Genomic DNA, 20,681 nt, shown 5'->3' with positions numbered 1-20,681 from the left:
ATCTTTAGTGTATGTAAAAATGCAGATATCTGGGCCCCACTTATCAGCAATCCTAATTCAACAGGTTTCCAATAATCCCTCACACTTTAAGAAACAGAGGTGAAGGAAGAAGTGTATCAAAATCACCTACAATTTATAAATTACATCCCCCCATTATCCTACTCAGAATCAGGCAAAAATGAGCCACTATAATTAGTGGAAGGAGTATATTATAGTACAGGGTATGTTAGGGGCGGTGGGGGCGGGGGGGGGGAGACAGGAAGAAAAGACAGTAAGATTGACAGTCGCTACAATAGACAAATCTTGAGGGCTTGTTTGTTTTTGGTGAGGGCTTAATACAATTGCAAAGGAAGAAGTGAGGATTTCTACACACCAGCAGTTCTCAGAGTAATATTTCCAGATTCCTGGGGATCCCCAAGACCCTTTCAGAAGGTCCACTAAGTTAAAATTATTTTCATAATAATACTAAAAGACTGTTTCTTTCACTGTATTGGTATTTACTTTGATGGTTGAAAAGTAACTAGGTCAAACTGCTGGGATCTTAATAGCAATAGCACTAAACAATATTAGCAGTTATTACAGTCTTCACCACCACACACTTACCAAACTTCAAAAAAAAGAAAAAGCCAGTTTCTTTTAAGAATGTCTTTGATGTAGCTATAGCTGTAAATATTACAAATTTTATTAAATTTCAAGCCTGGAGTATACACTTTTCAATATTCTGTGTGCTGACATGGGAAGTATGACAGTTGTCTCAAGGGAAAGCACTTACATGACTGAGTTGCAAGCTGACCTAGCCACTTTTTTATGGAACACCGTTTTTCTTGAAACAATGACTGACAAATACTGGTTACTTAATCTTGAGTATTTAGCAGATATTTCCTTGAAAATCAACAGTGAGCCTATCACATCAAAAAACATACCTGTCAATGTATATTGCTGAGTATAAAATCCAAGCTTTGAGAAAACTGAAATTTTGCAAAACTTGTTTCTACCATTAAGGGCTTAAAACCTTCCAAAGTCAAACAGGATTTTCTGACAATAATGGTGATATTAACAAATGTGATTCTTTAACAATGACTGATAAAATGTGTAAACATTTGGAAGATCTATATAACCCAAGGAACAAATACTTTCCATATGACTAATACACGGTGTTACAAGAATTCTGCAAGGATGAAAGATCCACTTCAAGTGGAGGATAGACTGATATTAATGAAAACAGTATGAAAACTTCATTGCTAAGATTTCAAATTCCAGATTGGAGTTAATCTCTCTTCTTCTTCTTTTTTTTTAATGTGTATTTATTTATTTTGAGAGTGAGAGAACATGCGTGCAAGCAGGAAAGGGGCACAGAAAGAGGGAGAGAGAATCTGCTGACATCACAGAGCCTGACGGGGGGCTCGAACTCATGAACTGTGTGAGATCATGACCTGAGTCTAAATCAAGTCAGATGCTTAACCAACTAAGCCACCCAGGCAACCCTGGAATTAATTTTTCTAAAAGTGCTTTTAGAAGTAGACCATCTTGATGTTGTTGTTGACAGTCTCACAGGTATATTGCATTTGTGTCATTCATCATATGTCAACTATATTTCAATAAAACAATTTTTAAAAAACTACAACTTTAGGGGCACCCGGGTCAGTTAAACATCCAACTTCAGCTCAGGTCATGATCTCCTGGTTCATGAGTTTGAGCCCTGCGTTGGCTCAGTGCTGACAGCTCACTCGGAGCCTGGAGCCCATTTCCAATTCTATCTTTTCCTCTCTCTCTGTACCCCCCCCCCCCCACCCGCTCATGCTCTGTCTCTCAAAAATAAACAAACATTAAAAAAAAAAATTTAGTTTTAGTATAGCATCAGAGTAGGATATCCACAATCATCTGAATAGTTCACTAAAATATTCTGCCCTTTTTCCAATTTCATATTTGTATGAAGCCAGATTTTCTTGATATGCTTCAGATAAAACAACATGTCACAACAAAATGAATGCAGTAACAGATATGAGAAGCCAGTTGTTTTCCATTAAACTAGACATTGAAAATATGTGCAAAAATGTAACAAGTGCTAATTTCTCATATTTTCCTTGTTTTGGAAAATAAAGTTATTTTCATTAAAAATGCTATTCATATTAACATGCAATGGGTTTTTATTATTTTTTAAATAAATTACACATATATTTTAAGTTTCTCAGTTTTAGTTTCTAATGACAGATATTGATAGATTAATTCACATGCCAAAAAAAGTGCTTTGGCGTTATCAATCATTTTAAGGAGTATAAAGGGACTCTGAGACTGAAAAGTTTCAAAATAACTGCTAGAGATCTAATGATACTTTATGTAGCTATTCAATTCTGTATCACCTTACTGAATGCATCATAACTATCTTCCTTTGAAGAACCAGAATAAGCAATAACCAAAAAAGGGAATGTGATAGGTAGAATAATGACTATTGGTGTTATAACACAGAAAGACCTTCAAATACTGAATTTGTTAAGTACAAAAGTATAAAAGAATTATACAATACAGTATACTACCATTTGCTGAAAAGGTGTAGGAAATGATGACATATTCATATGTGCTTGTATATGCGTAACAAAACAATGGACAGACATGCAAGGAATTGATAAAAGCACACACCTACAAGGAAGGGGGAATATGAAATTTACAAAGGTGGTATAGGAATGAGCTTCTCAATTCTTTAATTTTTAAAACACATGAATGTATTCACAGTATTTTTAAATTTATAACTTAATTTAATTTAAAAGAAAATAATACTGGGGGTGCCTGGGTGGCTCAGTCAGTTAAGCGTTCGACTTTCACTCAAGTCGTAATCTCAAGGTTCATGGGTTGGAGCACCGTGTCGGGCTCTGTGCTGTCAGCCCAGAGCCTGGAGCCTACTCTTGATTCTAGGTCTCCCTCTCTTTCTGCCTCTTCCCTGCTCATGCTTTGTCTCTCTCTCTCAAAAATAACCATTAAAAAAATTAATTTAAAAGAAAATAACTCTAAACCAATATTAAGTATAATTCACATGTATTTTCAATTTCTAGGTTGCCCTGATATCAGGAAAAAAATAAAAAATAAAAAGTTACTTTTTTTTTTAATTTTTTTAATGTTTTTATATTGGGCTCAATGCTATCAGCACAGGGTCTGCTTCAGATCCTCTGTCCCAGTCTCTCTGCCCCTCCCCCCATTCGCATGCACACATGTACCCACTCTCTCTCAAAAATAAATTTTAGAGGGGCGCCTGGGTGGCTCAGTCGGTTAAGTGGCCGACTTCGGCTCAGGTCATGATCTCGCCGTCCGTGAGTTCGAGCCCCGCGTCGGGCTCTGCGTTGAGAGCTCAGAGCCTGGAGCCTGTTTCAGATTCTGTGTCTCCCTCTCTCTGACCCTCCCCCGTTCATGCTCTCTCTCTGTCTCAAAAATAAATAAATGTTAAAAAAAAAAAAAAAAAATTTAAAAAAAAAAAAATAATAAAATAAATAAATAAATAAATTTTAGAGGCGCCTGGGTGGCTCAGTCGGTTGAGCATCCCACTTCAGCTCAGGTCATGATCTTGCGGTCTGTGAGTTCGAACCCCGTGTTGGATTCTGGGCTGACAGCTCAGAGCCTGAAGCCTGCTTCAGATTCTGTCTCCCTGTCTCTCTGCCCCTCCCCCGCTCATGCTCTGTTTGTCTGTCTCTCTCTCTCTCTCTGTCAAAAATAAATAAACATTAAAAAAAATTTTTTAATTAAAAAATAAATTAATTTAAAAAAATTTTTTTAAGAAAATATTCAGATGAGGGGAACGTGGGTGGCTCAGAATCAGTCAGTTAAGACTCCAGCTCACAATCGTGGCTTAGGTCATGATCTCTTAGTTTGTGAGATTGAGCCCCAGGTTAGGCTCTGTGCTGACAGCATACAGCTTGCTTGGGATTCTGTCTCCCTGTCTCTCTCTCTCAAACTCAAAACAAATAAACTTAAAAAAGAAAAGGTAGGGGCGCCTGGGTGGCTCAGTCGGTTAAGCGGCCGACTTCGCTCAGGTCATGATCTCGCGGTCCGTGAGTTCGAGCCCCGCGTCGGGCTCTGTGCTGACAGCTCAGAGCCCGGAGCCTGTTTCAGATTCTGTGTCTCCCTCTCTCTGACCCTCCCCTGTTCATGCTCTGTCTCTCTCTGTCTCAAAAATAAATAAACGTTAAAAAAAAAAATTAAAAAAAAAAAAAAAAAGAAAAGGTAATATTCAGGTGAAATTAGCAGTTATTTCATTAACTTTTTTGTACTTAAAAGATGTCACTGATGGAATTGAAAGCAAATTTAGATATTGCACAAGACAAAAAAAAAAAAAAAATCAGTGAACTTAAAAGAAATTATCCAAAAGGAAGCACAGAGAGAAAGAAGAAAAAAATTCTGAATTAACTATAGGGCAATACCAAGCTATTTAGCATACTTTTAATTGGAGTCCAGAAAACAAAGGGGGTAAAAAGAAAAAATATTTGCGGTAATAATGATTATGACAAGTATTTTTCTAAATCTGCTGCTAACTATAACCCACAGATCCAAGAAACTTAGTGAATCCCAAAAAAGGATAAACTCAGATCACTCAAAGGCACATGATGATAAAATAGCAGGAAAATGGTAATAAGTTTAAAAAAAAAAAAAAAAAAGCTTAACACAACCATAGGAAAAAAAAAAAAAAAAAAAAACAACACTGTATTGAGAGAAACAAATACTTTTTTAAAAAATCACAGAATTCTCAGAAGCCGTGCAAGCCGAAATTCAATAAAACATTTATAAAGTGCCAAAAGAAGTAATGTCAACACACCTACTGAATTCTATATTTACCAAACCACCTATCAAAAATGGGGTAAAAAAGCTACAGTAATCAAAACAGTGCGGTAATGGAATAGGAAAGATAGACATAGAGACCAATGGACTAGAACTGAGTCCAGAAATAAACCCAAACATCTATAATCAATTGATTTGAACATTCAACAGAGAAAGAATAGTCTCTTCAACAAATGGTGGTGAGACAACTGGACATCCACATGCAAAAGAATAAAGTTGAACCCAAACCCACCCCATATACAAAACTTAACTCAAAATGAATCAACAACCTAAGTGTAAAAGCTAAAACTATAAACTATATAAAACCATATAAACTTATTTCTCAGAAGAAACTGCAGAAGCAAATCTTCATGATCTTAGGTTTGTCAATGGTTGCTTATACATCACCAAAGCACAAGTAACAAAAGAAAAATAAATAAATGAATGAATAAATAAATCTGAATTTCATCAGAATTAAAGTTTTTGTGCATGAAAAGATACTATCATGAAAGGAAAAGACCATCTATAGAATGGGAGAAAATACTTATAACTCATATGTCTGATAAAGGATTAATTTCCAGAATATCCAATGAATTCTTTTAATTTCATAAAACGAAACAAACCAATCTAAAAATAGGAGAAAGACCTGAGTAGACATTTCTCCAAAGATAATCTACAAATGGCCAATGAGCACATGAAAACATGTTCCATATCATTAGTCATTAGGATGGCTATTATCAAAGAAAAAAAGTGGGGGAAGAACAAGTGTTGGCAAGGATGTGAAGGAAGTAGAGCCCCTGTACATTGCTAGTAGGCATGAAGAATAGTGTGGCTGCTGTGGATATCAGTTTGCTAATTCCTCAAAGAGTTAAATATGGAATTACCCTATGACCCAGCAATTCTACTCCTAGACAGATACCCAAAACAGCTGAAAGCAGGGACTCAAGCAGATACCTGCACACCAACATTCACAGGACTATTAATTCACAAAGCCAAAAGGTACAAACAACCCAACTCTGCATCAACAGATGAATGAATACAATATGGTTTATACATACAATGGATATTATTCAGCCTTGAAATGAAATGAAATTCTGACACATACTAATTTGGATACGGATGAACCTTGAAAACATATTAAGTAAAGAAAGTCACACAAAAAAGGACAAATATTTTATGAGTCCACTTAACCTAGACACCTAGGATAGGCAAATTCATAGATAAAGAAAGTAAAATGGTGGTTGCCAGGAGATGAGAAGAGGAATCAATAGGAAGTTAGTATTTAAGGAGTACAGACTTTCAGTTGGGGAAACCATTGGTGATGGCTGCAAATTATATTAATGTACTTAAATGCCACAGAAGTGTACACTTAGAAATTGGTAAAATAGCAAATTTCATGCTATGTGTATTTTACCACAATAAAAAAAAAAAAAAAAAGGGTCTTCGTATACCTAGGGCCTTGCTAGTTTATGCTAACAATATGATTTGTCGTAAATTCCTGTTTTTGTTTTCCTGATACCATGGGCCACACTGTATCACTATGAGCTCTGCAAAAGACAGGAGAGCTGGAGACTGATTAGTTAGTCACAAGAGTGCTCTATGCCTATAAGACTGACACCCCCAATAAAATAAAAACCTGGGATACCACGGCCCAAATGGGCTTCCCTGGCGGTCAAGACTTCACACTTGTTGTCAAATCATTGATGAGAGAATTTAACACTGTCAGAGCAACTGCACTGAGAGAGGACACACTGATACCTGATTTGTCCTGTACTCCACTATATTCACCTTTCCCTTTCTGTGATTTTCATCTGTATCCTTTCTCTGTAATAAACTGTACCTGTAAGTATAACAGCTTTTCTGAGTTCTAGGAGTCCTTCTAAGGGCTCATCAAACCTGAAGGTAGTCTCAGTGACCCCTGAAACCGATGAAAAAGCATGTACCATACAAATATTACCTATGAGAAAGCTGGACTGGCTTTATTAATATAAAACAAGGAACACTTCAGAACAAAAAATATTACCAGATATAAAGAGGAACATACATAATAATAGTTAATTCAAGAAAACATAATCCCAAACATGTACATTAAATAAGATATTTAAAATACATGAATCAACAAATCAACAAAACTAAAAGGAACAATACACAAACCCAGAATTATAGTTGGGAATTTCAATACTGCTCTCAGGAACTAACATAAATAATAAAATAAGGAAAATCAATAGGAATGTAGAAGACTTAAATACAATAACCCAACTTAACCTAATTAACATTTAGAAAGCATTCCACCCCACAACTACAGAAAACATACATTATTTTCAAATGAACACAGAACATTCACCAAGACAGACCATGTAATGAGCCATAAAACAAGTCTATTGTTACTTATCTGGGCCCAAGGGAGAAAAACAGATGCAACATTTCCTAAACTTATTTGACCATAAAGCCTTTCTGCAAAGGCATCTCCAGGGACTACTGTTTCTCATCACACTTTGAGAAAAGCTATCCCACCCATTTTCACCCCTTCCTATTTCTACTCCTAGTTGTGACTAGCAAAATAAGGGAATTAGTAAAAATATCCTTTCCTTGGCTACTCTGCCCGAACTAGCCAATCTTGGGAAGTACCTGCAAAAGTCCTAAGGCAGGAATAAGCTTGACATATTTGGGAAACAGTAAGAGGGCCAGAATGGTTGGAACAGCATAAAGAATAAGTGGTAGGAGATGAAATCAGAAAGTTGAGCAGAGGTCAGAGCATGTTAAGACCTTCTAAGCCTCAGTAAGAATTATGAATGTGATTTTAAGTATGAGGGGAGGGTTCTGAAAAATGACTATTATCTCATTCACATATTTAGAAGATACCTCTCTCTCGCTCTGTCTCTCTGTCTCTCTCTCTCTCTCTGTTGTGTAAAGAACAGAATGGAAAGTAGGCAACAAGTTGAGAAGCTCTGGCAATAGCATAAACGATGTCGAAGAGCAGAGCAGCCTAGACAAGACTGAAATGTGTATGTCAAAGAAAAAACTCCAAGGCAAATCTATATTAACTGCACTGAGATGTCTTCAAGCATTTTCTTTTTTTTTTTTTTTTAAGTTTTTTTTTTTTTTTTACGTTTATTTATTTTTGAGACAGAGAGAGACAGAGCATGAATGGGGGAGGGTCAGAGAGAGGGAGACACAGAATTGAAACAGGCTCCGGGCTCTGAGCTGTCAGCACAGGGGCCCGATGCGGGGCTCGAACTCACGGACCGCGAGATCGTGACCTGAGCCGAAGTCGGCGCTCAACCGACTAAGCCACCCAGGCGCCCCTTCAAGCATTTTCTTTACTTGGGTCCTGGGCTATCTCATTCTCCACCTAATGAGATGCTCAGTTGGTCTTCCTTACATGATCTCCCTCACCTACCCAACCTCTTCAGGTTGGAATCGTTTTAAGGCTTAGTCATGAACCTCTTTGGCCTAGCTATTCCCATTCTTGTGATTTCACCGGACACTTGGCTTTAAATACCATCTATATAATGATAATTCCCAATTTTACATCTCCAGTCTAGGCCTCTCCCCTAAAGTCTAGGCTCATGTACCCACGTGACTTACAGTAAGTACCTCAAAATTTAACAAACCAAAATAGAGCTCCTAACCTTCCTCTACCAATTTTTTTTTTTTTTTCTCATAAGTCTTCCCTACCTCAGGTGGTAGCAACTCCATTACTGCAATTTCTAACAGATAAACCTTAAGAAATATCCGTGACTGGAGCGCCTGGGTGGCTCAGCTGGTTAAGTGGCCGACTTTGGCTCAGGCCATGATCTCATGGTTTGTGAGTTTGAGCCCTGCATCGGGCTCTGTGCTGACAGCTCAGAGTCTGGAGCCTGCTTCAGATTCTCTGTCTCCCTCCCTCTCTGCCCCTCCCCCACTCACACTCTGTATCTCTGTCTCTCAAAAAAAATGAATAAACATTTTAAAAATTAAAAAAAAAAAAAAAGAAAGAAAGAAAGAAATACCTGTGACTTATTTCTCTCATACCCCACTTCCAAGTATGGCAGCAAATCCCGTCAGCTCTACCTTCAAAATATATCCAGTAACCAATCACTCTGACCTGCCTCCACTGCTATTATTACTCAATGCCAGCCTTTATCATCTCTTACTTGGATTAGTGCTTACTCGTAACTGGTCTCTCTGGTTCTGCCCTTGCCACCGGCTTCACCACTCCCTGACACTCACTACAGCGTCAAGTGATTCTAGTAAATCTAAATGGAGCATGTCATCAACTGCTCAAAACCTTCCAACAGCTGTCTCACTCAAGAAAAGTCCTTACAATGGTCTTCAAGACCTATCTGACCAAAGCACCTCTGTGCCTCTGCTCCAGCCATTTACTTTTAACCTCATATCACACTACTCTATCCATGTCACTTCATACCAGTTGCAATGGCCTCCTTGCTGTTTCTCCAATACTCCAAGCCAGCTTTAGCTTCAGGACCTCTGAACTTGACGTACCTTCAGCCTAAAATTATCTTGGCCTCTAGGGGCGCCCGGGTGGCTCAGTCGGTTAAGAGTCTCATGCTTTCAGCTCAGGTCATGTGAGTTTTGTGAGTTTGAGCCCCATGTCAGGCTCTGCACTGTGTGGAGCCTGCCTGGGATTCTCTCTTTCTCCATCTCTCTCTGCCTCTCCCCCACTCATGCTGTCTTTGTCTCTCAAAAATAAATAAACTTAAAAAATCATCTTGGCCTCTAAAATTACCTACAATGCAAGGCTTGCTCTCTCTCCTCTACTTCAAGTCTTAACTCAAAGTCATTCAAATGAAGTCTTCCCTTCCAATGTTATTTAAAATTGCAAACTTCCCTCCGATTCTTAAACATTTTTATGCATCAGCAGCTCTGATTTGCTTTATAATTCTCCATAGCACTTTCCCGTGTCTAATATACTATATATTTTACTTACTTACCTTATTTATTGTCTATCTCCTCCAAACAGAATATACACTCTAGGGATTTTTGTTTGTTTCATCTCCTGCTACACTACCAGTCCCTAGAGCAGTACCCTTCACACAGAGCTCAATTTATTCAATATTGAATCACTGAATGTTAAACAAAGCCTCTCCAGAAGTATCAAGTTTTGTTCGGCCTGATTCAAATTCTGGGACCAGCCTAATTAAAATAAACCAATTCCTTTACCAGTATTTATTTTCTATGAATAATATTCAATATTCATAAGTGTTTCTAGTCACACTTTTATTATTTTATAATCTAAAACATTTATTTAACAATTATAGAGATGCTTACTGACTCCAAATAATTCCACTTCTCTCTTACTCCAGCAGCACTACAAACAAAAAACAGTAGCCTTCAGCCAGAAGTCCTGTGTTCAAATCCTAGCTCGCCGTTTACCAGTAGTATGACTCAGGCAATTTAGCCTCCACCAAGTCTTAGTTTCTCATCAATAAGAGAGCAAGGAGGGGGTGGATTAAAGCCTGCCTGCCTTACCTATCCTATACCTAATCACAGGATTATTGTGAAAATCAAAAATGTATGAGAAAATGCCTTATAAACCATAAGATATACACAAGTGTGAGTTAAATGTCAATAGTTTAGAAAAAACCTGAAGAGCAGAAAACTTCAATGTTTGGAGCAGCATATCTCACCATATCTCCTTGCAGTCAGACTGGCTGCCTGCAATCAGACTCCTCCACTTAAATATACCTTAAACAAGTTATTCAACCTCTCTGAGTCATTATTTCCACATCCATAAATGGAGACAATACCAACCTTGTAGTGTCCTTGAGGATTACAGATTATATACAAATATAGGAAACATACCCATAGAATATGTTTAATGAAGGACATTTTTGCTATCATCCTGGTCTTTCAAATGGACAGGAATCCAAAAGGAGATAACTACAAACTATACCATGGAGGTAAGAAAGATGACTTTGACTTGGAAAATACATGAGAAAAAACAAGAAGAAAAGTGAGAAAGAGCCAGTGGTAATCAAACAAAACTTTAACAGTTTGCCTATTAAATTTGTTCTTTCCTTCTTGCCTTTTTCCAAGTAAAACAGCAGGATGAAATGCAAAGAAAAATCAGCATACAGAACACTGTATCTAGTAACCCAAAAAGTTAATTTTAAGACTAAATATTATACATATAATCTCTTTACTTCAAAGGAGAATATCTTTATTAGACAGTTTTTCAATTTCTCACACACCGAGATGTATTTTGACACTCTAAACTCAAGGCACATGTCAAAAAAGTAAAACAATTGCAGTTTTCCAACCACAGCTCCCTGACAAAATTTTATTAAAAGTTTAGAAATATGGCAAAATGAATAAAACAACTCAAAAAGTAAAACTGCAATTAAGACATATATCATACAGGGGTGCCCAGGTGGCTCAGTCAGTTAAGTGTCCAACTTGAGCTCAGGTCATGATCTCACAGTTCATGGGTTTGAGCCCCATGTCAGGTTCTGTGCTGACAGCATGGAGCCTACTTCAGATTCTGTCTCTGTCTCTGTCTCTCTCTCTCTCTCTCTCTCTCTCTCTGTGCCCTTCCCCCATACTCAAACACATGCTCTCTTTCTCTCTCTCAAAAATAAGCATTAAAAAAAAAATTTTTTTAAGATATATATCATACAAACACTTCAAGAATGCTTTCTGAAATCATCAGACTTTGCTATATTTCCTTGATTCCAGGACAACCAGTAATTATGAGATGTACCATCAATATAACAACCATTTTGGGGGACAGGGTAGGGGGGAAAGGCCCCACATTAAATATACACTTAGACATACCAATTTCAAAAAACATTTAAACAGGGCACCTGGGTGGTTCAGTCGGTTAAGCATCCAACTTCAGCTCAGGTCATGATCTCACAGTCCATGAGTTAGAGCCCCATGTTGGGCTCTGTGCTGACAGCTCAGAGCCTGGAGCCTGCTTCAGATTCTGTGTCTCCCTCTCTCTGCCCCTCCCCTGCTCATGCTCTGTCTCTGTCTGTCTCAAAAATAAATAAAAACATTTAAAAAAAATTTTTTTTTAAACATTAAAACATAATGTATCCTTCTGGAATGCTGACAACATTCTATTTCTTGATATAACAGGCTGGTTACATAGAGTATGTTAAATCTGAATATTCATCAAAGTGTACACTTGAATACTTTTTCTGTATCTACATTTAGTTCAACAAAAAAAATTTATGTAATATACCTACTTCATACACATACAGCTATCAACCAGATGAATTATTGATATAAATATGAAAGGTAAAAAGATAAAGCTTTTAGGGGTGCCAGTGTGGCTCAGTCAGTCTGTTGGGTGGCTAACATCAGCTCAGGTCATGATCTCACCATTGGTGAGTTCGAGCCCCGCATCGGGCTCTGTGCCGAAGGCTCAGAGCCTGGAGCCTGCTTTGGATTCATTCTCTCTCCTCTCCTCTCTCTCTCTCTCTCTCTCTCTCTCTCTCTCTGCCCCTCCCCTGCTCATGCTCTGTCTCTCTCCCTCTCAAAAATAAATAAACATTTAAAAAATTAAAAAAAAAAAAAGATAAAGCTTTTGAAAGAAAACATGGGGGGTGGGGGACAGTGCCTGGGTGGCTCAGTTGATTATGAATCTGATTTTTTTATTTCAACTCTTGATTCCAGCTCAGGTCATGGATCTCATGACCTCCTCTGTGCTATCAGCCAGGAGCCTGCTTGGGATATTCTCTCTCCCCCTCTCTCTGCTCCTCCCCTGCTCGTTCTCTCTCTCTCTCTCTCTCTCTCTCTCTCTCTCTCTCCCTCTCCCTCTCTCTCTCAAAATAAATAAATATTTAAAAATAAAAATTAAAAATTAAACATAGGAAAGTAGTTTCATAACAATGACATAGGCAGAGATTTCACAAATGGAAATTAAAAAGCACTAACCAATTGACAGACTAGACTTCTTTAAAATTAAGCACTTTGATTCACCAGGACAAAATTAAGCACTTTGATTCACCAGGACACCAAGATCCTGGAAGGGCTAGCTACAGAGTAAAAAATACCTGCAATATATAAATCTAACAAGACTATAACCACAATATGTATAGAACTACAAATCAATATGAAAAAAGTAAACAACCTAATAGAAAAAGACCCAAAGACTTTGTAACAGATACTTCACAAAAGCAGAAATCCAAATGGCCAATATCATAGGGTCCCTAATATAAAAAGGTGTTCAACTTTATTAGTCATCAGGAAAATAAAATTAAAACTACAATGCAATACCACTACCTACCAATCCAGAATAAGTAAAAATAAAAAGACTGACAATAATAAGTGTTGACAAAGATACAGAACAACTAGAACTCATACACTGGTGGTGGGAGCATAAATTCGTAAAACCACTTTCCAAAGCTTTAGCAGAATCTACTAAAAATGAGCATACCATAATCATGACTTAACAATTCCACTGTAGGGGTGCCTGGGTAGATCAATCGGTTAAGCAGCCAACTCTTAATTTCAGATCAGGTCATGATCTCATGGTTTGTGGGATCGAGCCCTGAATCAGACCCCTCATTGAGCGTGGAGTCAGCTTGGGATTCTCTCTCTCTGCCCCTTTCCAACTTGCCGTGTAATGCGCTCTCGCGCGCTCTCTCTCTCAAAATAAATTTAAAAAAAAAAACCTTTTTTTTACCAGAAAAAAAAGTACAACTATGTTCATTGCACCAAATAATCCAATGTCCACCAACAGGAGAATGAATAAACTGTGGTATACTCACATAACAGAATAAAGCAAGAAGAAAAAACAAATTACAACACAACAGGGGTTAATCTCATAAATATAATATTCTGAGCAAAAGAAGCTCAAATAAGATATACTTTATGATCCTACTTTATATAGAGTTCAAAAACAAGCAAAACTTTTCTAGTGTTAGAATACAAAGAACACAGCAGGGGTTGGGGATTCCAACACTGATATGTTTCTTTAGCTGGGTACTGATTACACGAATGTGCTTATAATGTGAAAATTCATCTAGTCATATTTTCTAAAGGCATGTTACACTTCTTTAAAAGTCTTGTATAAAATGAGGTCCCCAACTGGTGAAAGGATTTCTAATCCTTTCCCACCACCAACATTCTTCATTGGTAGTACACTCAGAGATTTAACTAGCAATGATCTTATATCACGCTGCTGTTCTTCAGGATTTAAACAATCAAGATCTTTGTCCATATTTACTATATGTGAAGCACTTTAACATTCATTCATTCAAATACTTACTAAATACCTACTAAGTATAAAATCTGTTCTGAGTACTCAGGGTACAAAAAATGAGTAAGATATTGCTCCTAGCTTCAAGCAATTCCTAACGTTACGGAAGACCACACATACAGAGAACCAGGTAAATGTATAAAGCTAAGCACGGGACGTTATGAGAGTACAAAGGAACATCAAAAACAGCCAGGAAGAGGCAAGGCAACAGGATAGGCTTCTTGGAGGTACGAACACCTGAGTCTTTAAAAGAGTAGGAATTATCCTGGCAAAGTGCATTCCATCAGACAAACAGCTTGAGTAAAAAAGCACAATGTATTTAAAGAAACAATTAGAGCTGCTACATGTTGCTTTAAGGGGTGGTAAAAGCAAGGACTGGGATGGGGTAGAAGGGAGTGGCCAAAAAGGAGGATGCCAAGTCATGAAGAAACAGACCTTTTCCAACAAGCAAGATGGTCAGTGAGATTTATGTAAAGGAATTATGTGGTCAGAAGATTATTCAGGGAGCTACGTGGAGGATGGACTTAAGGAGGATAAGACTGGCAGAAAGAAGGCCAGTTAGGAGGCAGTTATAACTGTCTTGATATAAGACAGTAAGAGCCTGAAATAATGAAATAAAAGCTATAAGAGAAAATATAGAGTACAGATACATTATGCTGCTGGTCTAGAGATCACACTTTGAGAACCACTAACCTACACTAGAAGCATATTTTTACTGTAAAATACTGGCATATTTTTCTGTAAAGGGCCTAAATATTTTAGGTTTTACAGGCCACGCAGACAGTTTCTACTGCGCTTTTTGGTTTATGCTTGTTTTTTAAACCCTTTGAAAATTGAAAACCATTCTTAGTTAGTGGACTTTACCAAAAAAAAAAAAAAAAAAAAGACCGCAGGCTGGATCTGGGCTGTGGGCATAGTTTGCTGATCCCTGCTACACACAGGTAAAGAACTGAGGGTTAACCTTCCTATGAGATTAATTTTCCTAAAATGCTACTCACATATTAGCTCCCTACTCAGAAACTTCTCCCTTGGTTCTGACTGCCTACTGAATAAGTCAAATCACTATTATGCATAGCATTCACAGGCATCCATACTGTAGCACCAACCTACTTACTATTCCAGGCTCAAGAACTACACCCAAGTGTGAACCTTCCATTCTTATTAAATTGATCTATTCACATTATTTGTCTCTGTATTTTGTGGTGTTCCCCAATGTTCTTTTCTCCTCTCCAAACCCACCTAAATACCATTCCTTCAAAGCACAATTCAAATCCTACCTTAAAGTGATTCCACAATCCTCAGAACTCCTATAAAAGCACTCCTAATTTCTCCAAAATGTATTTGCTGTCTTATTACCTACTTTAAATAAACCGTAAATTCCTCGAGGGCAGGGAATAATTTAGACTTCTATTAGTGGATCTAGCATATAACAAGAAGTAAATAAAAACAAAGATATATATGTGTATGTACATGTAACATATATAAGTACACACACACTTTTTTTTTTTTTTTCTGAACTGAAGCAAATGTGATTTCACCCATAACCAAATACTTTAATTCTATGGACATGATCTGAATGATGTAGGAAGAACAGAATGACAATCCACAATGACATCTCTCTCCTATTACTCAAGTTTTTAAGAGTAGTTCACCAGGGAAAACAATAATAACACAAGTAAAACTTTTCCAATGGTCAAAGTTATCAATATAGGTACACTGGGTAATGTTAAACAAGTTACCAAACCAAGTTGAAGTTTACTTATTTTTACTTCACTTATTTCTCAAATACAAAATAAGCTTTTACAACTACACTGCTTTAAATTCATCCTTAATAATTACTTAAGTTTAGGGGTGCCTGGGTGGCTCAGTCGGTTGTCTGACTTTGGCTCAGGTCATGGTCTCTCGTGGGTTCAAGCCCAGCGTCGGGCTCTGTGCTGACAGCTCAGAGCCTGGAGCCTACTTCGGATTCTGTGTCTCCCTCTCTCTCTGCCCCACCAGGCTCGCGCTCTGTCTCTCTCTCTCAAAAATAAATATACATTAAAATTTTTTTTTTAAAAATAATCACTTAAGTTTAAAGTCACACACACACATATATATACATACACACAAGACACTCATGCTCTGAATTTTTTTAACAATGAAGTTGTCTATAACTATTCACATTATCAAAATGGCATTATTGATTTCTTTGAAAGTTTAGGGAAATAAGATTGTATTTCAAATTTTTTAAGAAAACAGTCCATTACAGGAATTGTTGAATCACTATACTGTACACCTGAACCTAACACTGAAAAAAATAAAATTATGCTTACACACACACACACACACACACACACAAAGAAAGAAAGAAAGAAATTACTTCATTTTCATTCCCTAATGATAGCTATACTTAGAGAATGTTTTGAGCCGGATAAAAGAATTCCCATATTTGAGATTATTGAAGAAGTCTCTTCAAGTCCAAAGTGTCAACTTTGCCTTATTTTATTACCCAAAGAATGTTCAAGAAACTATAAAGACTCCTCCAGAATCCTTTGTTGAAATTTCAATGCAAGCTACAAAAAAAAAAAAAAAAAAAGTTTAAAACACTTAACACTTATAGAAAGGCATAGAAAACAAAACCAAAAGAAATAAATCAAAAGAAGGCCATGAAAGTGAAAACTGAGACTTTTTAACCTTCAAAATACACTGAAGAAGCTTAGTGACTTACAACCCTGAAAAGACTATAATTGATAAACTGGATGTTAACAATACACTAAATTGGAGGGCAAACCCAGGAGCTAGGGACTCCCCCATTTCTCAGTTCCTGTTCTGCCTAGTACACAGTCTTGGGCACAGCCCATGTGTTGAACAAGAAAAGCTTAACTGACACTCTCAGGTTGTGAGAAATGATTAAATGTTTATGAAGTACTTTAGGACCATGAAGGTAAGTCAAATGTCATTTGCTTAGTACAAAACTACAGCTACCTGTTAGGCTTGCAAATTATGATTCTTTTGTGTCTTCCTAAGGCAGCGAATCTTCAGTGAGTCAGTAAAGTGCATGTATTTATGAGCTCGTTCAGCAACTTCAGAGCAATGAATTTTCCTCCAAATCTTTGCTGTCTCACAAACCATGTCACTAGCCAATCCAACTATTTGCAAAAGGAAACATGAAGCGATCCACGTTAAAGTTAGGTCTAGTTATTGATAAGCCAATACCAAATGACTGAAAACTATTAGGAATCACAGGGGAACTTTTCTTTGTTAACTTACCAGAAATGTGACTCCTGAAAGTAATCCCAGGAAACAGTCGCTCTAACAAAACGTTTATTAAAGGGAAAGTCCCTAGGCTTTCTTAAAGAGCTCTAAAACGTTTTTAGGCAGTGTGGACAGAAGCCTCCGTTCGCTCAGACCCTAATCTAATTCCTTAGGTACTTCAGCACCTGCGTGGTGCTGAGCGACTAGAGAGTGGTGAGGCTGCTGAGCAAAAGTGCTGATGCCAATCCCAGCTGCCCCCTTCGTGAATGACAGTAACAATGAAAACACTGACAAAAGAGCTGGGAGGCCACCCCAAGCCACCGCCTGGCAATACTTCTACTCTACCCCCAACACACAAGAGCTGCAAATCCCAGAAAAGACCCCGCTCCCGCAGACCTCACGGGCGGAGCCGTGGGCTCCGGTCCGGCAACGGGAAAAAGTACTACCCCGCGCACTCCTCTCCAGACAGCTGAGCACCTTAAAGGTGAGAGCGGAGCGCTGCCTCCTGCCAAACTGCCAGCGGAGGAGGGAGAGGACTTCCTCGCGGGAGAGGGGAGAGCGGACGCGGCCGTGCACGCCGCCAGACGGAGGACTGCCCCGGTGGCGGGCGCCGCTCGGACCGCCGGCGGGGAGCAACCGCGAGCACAGGAACGCGCGTCCCTCCCTCGGCGCCGGGTGGGGGAAGCGGGGCTCGGGCGCCGGGCAGACCGTCCTCTCGGGGGGGGGGGGGGGGGGGGGTGGCAGCGGCCGGCCGCCCGCCCGCCTCCCGGGAGCCGGAGGCGGCGACCAGCAGACTCGGGTCCGGGAGCTCCGGGAGCGCATTCCCTCCTCCAGCCGGGTCCCGAGGGAGGGCGCAGGCTGCCGAGGCGGCCACTCTCCCTCTCGCCCAACTCCGGGCTGAGCGAGAAGGGCGGCCGGCCCCGGGCTGCCCGGCGGGCTGCCACCCGGGTGGGGGAGGCGGCGAGGCCGGCCTCCGGGCCGCTCCCTCCCCACGCGGTCCGCGGCCGGCGGCCGTCCGCGCCCTCGTCCCTCCCGCCGCCGCGCGGGGCCGGGCCGCCGACCTCGGGCGGCCGCGGGCGCGGGGCCAGGCGGCGGCGGCGGGCTGACGGGCCGGCCGGCCTGGGGCCCTACCTGAGGCTGTGTACCAGCTCCCGGCGTGACTGGCTTCCCGGCAGACCACTCGGTTGGACATCTTGGTGCCTGTGCCGCCTATGGTGCACGAGGATGAATGAGGAGGCGGCGGCGGCGGCGGCAGGAGCGGCTCCGCGAGGGGACGAGACACCGCGGGCCCAGCCCAGGAGGAGGCGGCGGCGGGGAGGGGATCGGCCCGGCCCAGGAGGAGGAGGAAGAGGAGGAGGCGGCGGCCCAGGAGGAGGAGATGGCAGCCGGGGCGGTGGCGGAGGCAGCAACAATCACCACAAACTCCGGCGACCGCCGGAAGATGGGGCCCGCGGCGGCTTCAGCGAAGCCCGGAACGCCCTGGCCCCGGCCCCCGGCCTCGCCGCTGCTCCCCAGCCGCGGCCGGTTCCGCCGAGCCGCCCCCACGGCCCCCTCCCCTCCCAGCTGGCCTCCCCGAGCCACCGCCGGTGACCCCACCCCCGTGACTCCGCGCCCGCCCCCTCCCCCCACCCCCGCGGGACTCCCCGCACCCACCCCCACCCCCGGCAGGGCCCTCCTGCCCGCCCGGCCGCCGGCCCGCGGGCCCCGCCCCGCCCCGCTCCTCCTCCAGCCGCGCGGCGAGGTTAACGGCGGAAACCGGACAGGCCGGCCGGCATCTGGGGTCGGGCGGCCCCGCGAGGAGGCAGCGGCGGCTGCAGCTCCGCGCACACAAAAGCCCAGGGCCGGGGCCTGAACCGGGGAAGGCAGACCCAGAGACGAGCCAACGCTTCCTTACTCGCCACTCTAACGGGTCCTGCCCACTGAGCATGCCCAGCAGCCGCTGCCAGGCCCGCCGAGGAATCTCAACGTGCACGCTCCGCTCTCCGGGGTTTAGCGGCAGCAGAGGCTTTGGGGGGGGGGGGGGGGGGCGGGGGGGGAGGGTGCGGGGAGCAGGACGCAGCCGCAGGGCAAGCCCCCTCCCCCAGCCAACTTCCTTAAATGTAGAGCTCCGAGGGCACGCCGATGCGGTTTTCCACGAGGACAGTCCAGTTTGCCCTTCCCCCCCCCCACCCCCATCATGCACACGAATTTTTAGTGAATTCACACCCCCAAGGTTTCACTCCCAGGGATGCGAGCTCGTGGCCACGCTGGGAAGTTCATTTGTAGAAACAGGCACATGGTGGTGTGCCTGTGGTCCCGCAAATTCTAGTTTTTGCTTCACTGGGCCACCCTGACCACCTAATCCTGGCTTTGACTACTATAAACGTTATCTTGTTTCATTTTATATGGATGGAAGTGCCTGTCTTAACTCCCTAATTGAGATTCAAGTGTGATATACCTAGCATCAGTTATTCTCTATGAAAAGGGAATAATTTATTCAAGGAGTGTCCCTAGAATTACAAGAGTTAATAAATGTAAAGAGCCTGACATAGTATGCATACAACATTTCCTCCTCTTATAAATCCAACTTTTCCACAGAAGTTCCAGGAACAAAGAATTCCTTTAAAATTATAGAGGAATCACAGTAAAGTAGGATATCTTGGACCTCTGAGGAAGTGTTAAATTACTTGTCCTGTTCCCATCCCTCCTCCCACCTTTTCAGCTTAAAGGCCCAAGGATCTTGTGTGAGATCCCAGGCCTAAAAACCTGGTCAAATACTGGACCATTTCTGACTTTCACACCTTCTTCTACACAGTTATTAGACAAAAAAAATTTTTTTAAAAATCTATTTTTATTTTAGACTGACCTGTATTTCTTTACTCAATTTTTAACCCTCTCACTTTACCACTAACCTGCCCAAATATAAACATTTTACAGCCAAAAGAAAAAAAAATGTGCCAAGTAGTCAATTTAAAGATAACAAAAAGGCGGGCTGGAGCTCTAATTCCATGGTACTCTTCTTGGAATACCAAAACTCAGTGGCAAATGATGACATGGTAAATCGGTAAACTTTTCATTATAAATTTCAAGAAAACTGTTGATACAGTTAATATGGCATTGATAAGCAGTGGTAGTTCCTCAAGTTAATGACTCCTAATTGTGTTTCTATGGCCCCAAAAAAGACAGGGAAGGGATATTGGATACAATGAACTAAGAAAGCTTCATATTTCAGGCTGGTCAAATTAGAAAATCAGATTTGAGTCCTGGCTGTCACTGATCAGCTATGTGATCATGGGCATCTAGTGATTTAACCTTTTCAAGCCTCAGTTTTCTCATCTGTCAACATGCAAAAAATAATATCTAACTCACAGGCTTGCTGTGAGATTAAGTGAAAATAATCTGAAAACAATTTATAAACTGTTCTTGGTTTATTCTTAACATTATCCTCTACTCCTAG

At 40.8% G+C, this 20,681-nt stretch overlaps 1 protein-coding gene across 4 annotated transcripts in view; it reads right to left on the bottom strand.

Annotated features, from left to right (window-relative positions):
* MEMO1 (mediator of cell motility 1) overlaps positions 1 to 19,252 on the bottom strand; it is a 125,291-nt gene extending 106,039 nt beyond the window's left edge. For 2 of the 4 annotated variants that reach the window (XM_042933304.1, XM_042933303.1), the window contains exon 1: positions 18,377 to 18,535. In XM_042933304.1, coding sequence (XP_042789238.1) covers positions 18,377 to 18,437 — 61 coding nt within the window. In that variant the 5' untranslated portion in view covers positions 18,438 to 18,535. Of the gene's footprint in view, positions 1 to 18,376; positions 18,692 to 18,898 lie in introns of those variants that run through there. The other 2 variants (XM_042933308.1, XM_042933307.1) reach the window with 2 other exon arrangements.
* Between the last annotated feature and the right edge of the window lie 1,429 nt (positions 19,253 to 20,681).

Source organism: Panthera leo, chromosome A3 (genome assembly GCF_018350215.1).
Source record: "Panthera leo isolate Ple1 chromosome A3, P.leo_Ple1_pat1.1, whole genome shotgun sequence".
In the NCBI taxonomy this organism is placed as follows: Eukaryota; Metazoa; Chordata; class Mammalia; order Carnivora; family Felidae; genus Panthera; species Panthera leo.
Note: the sequence above shows the minus strand (reverse complement) of the source record. Positions and strands in the feature narration are given on the sequence as shown.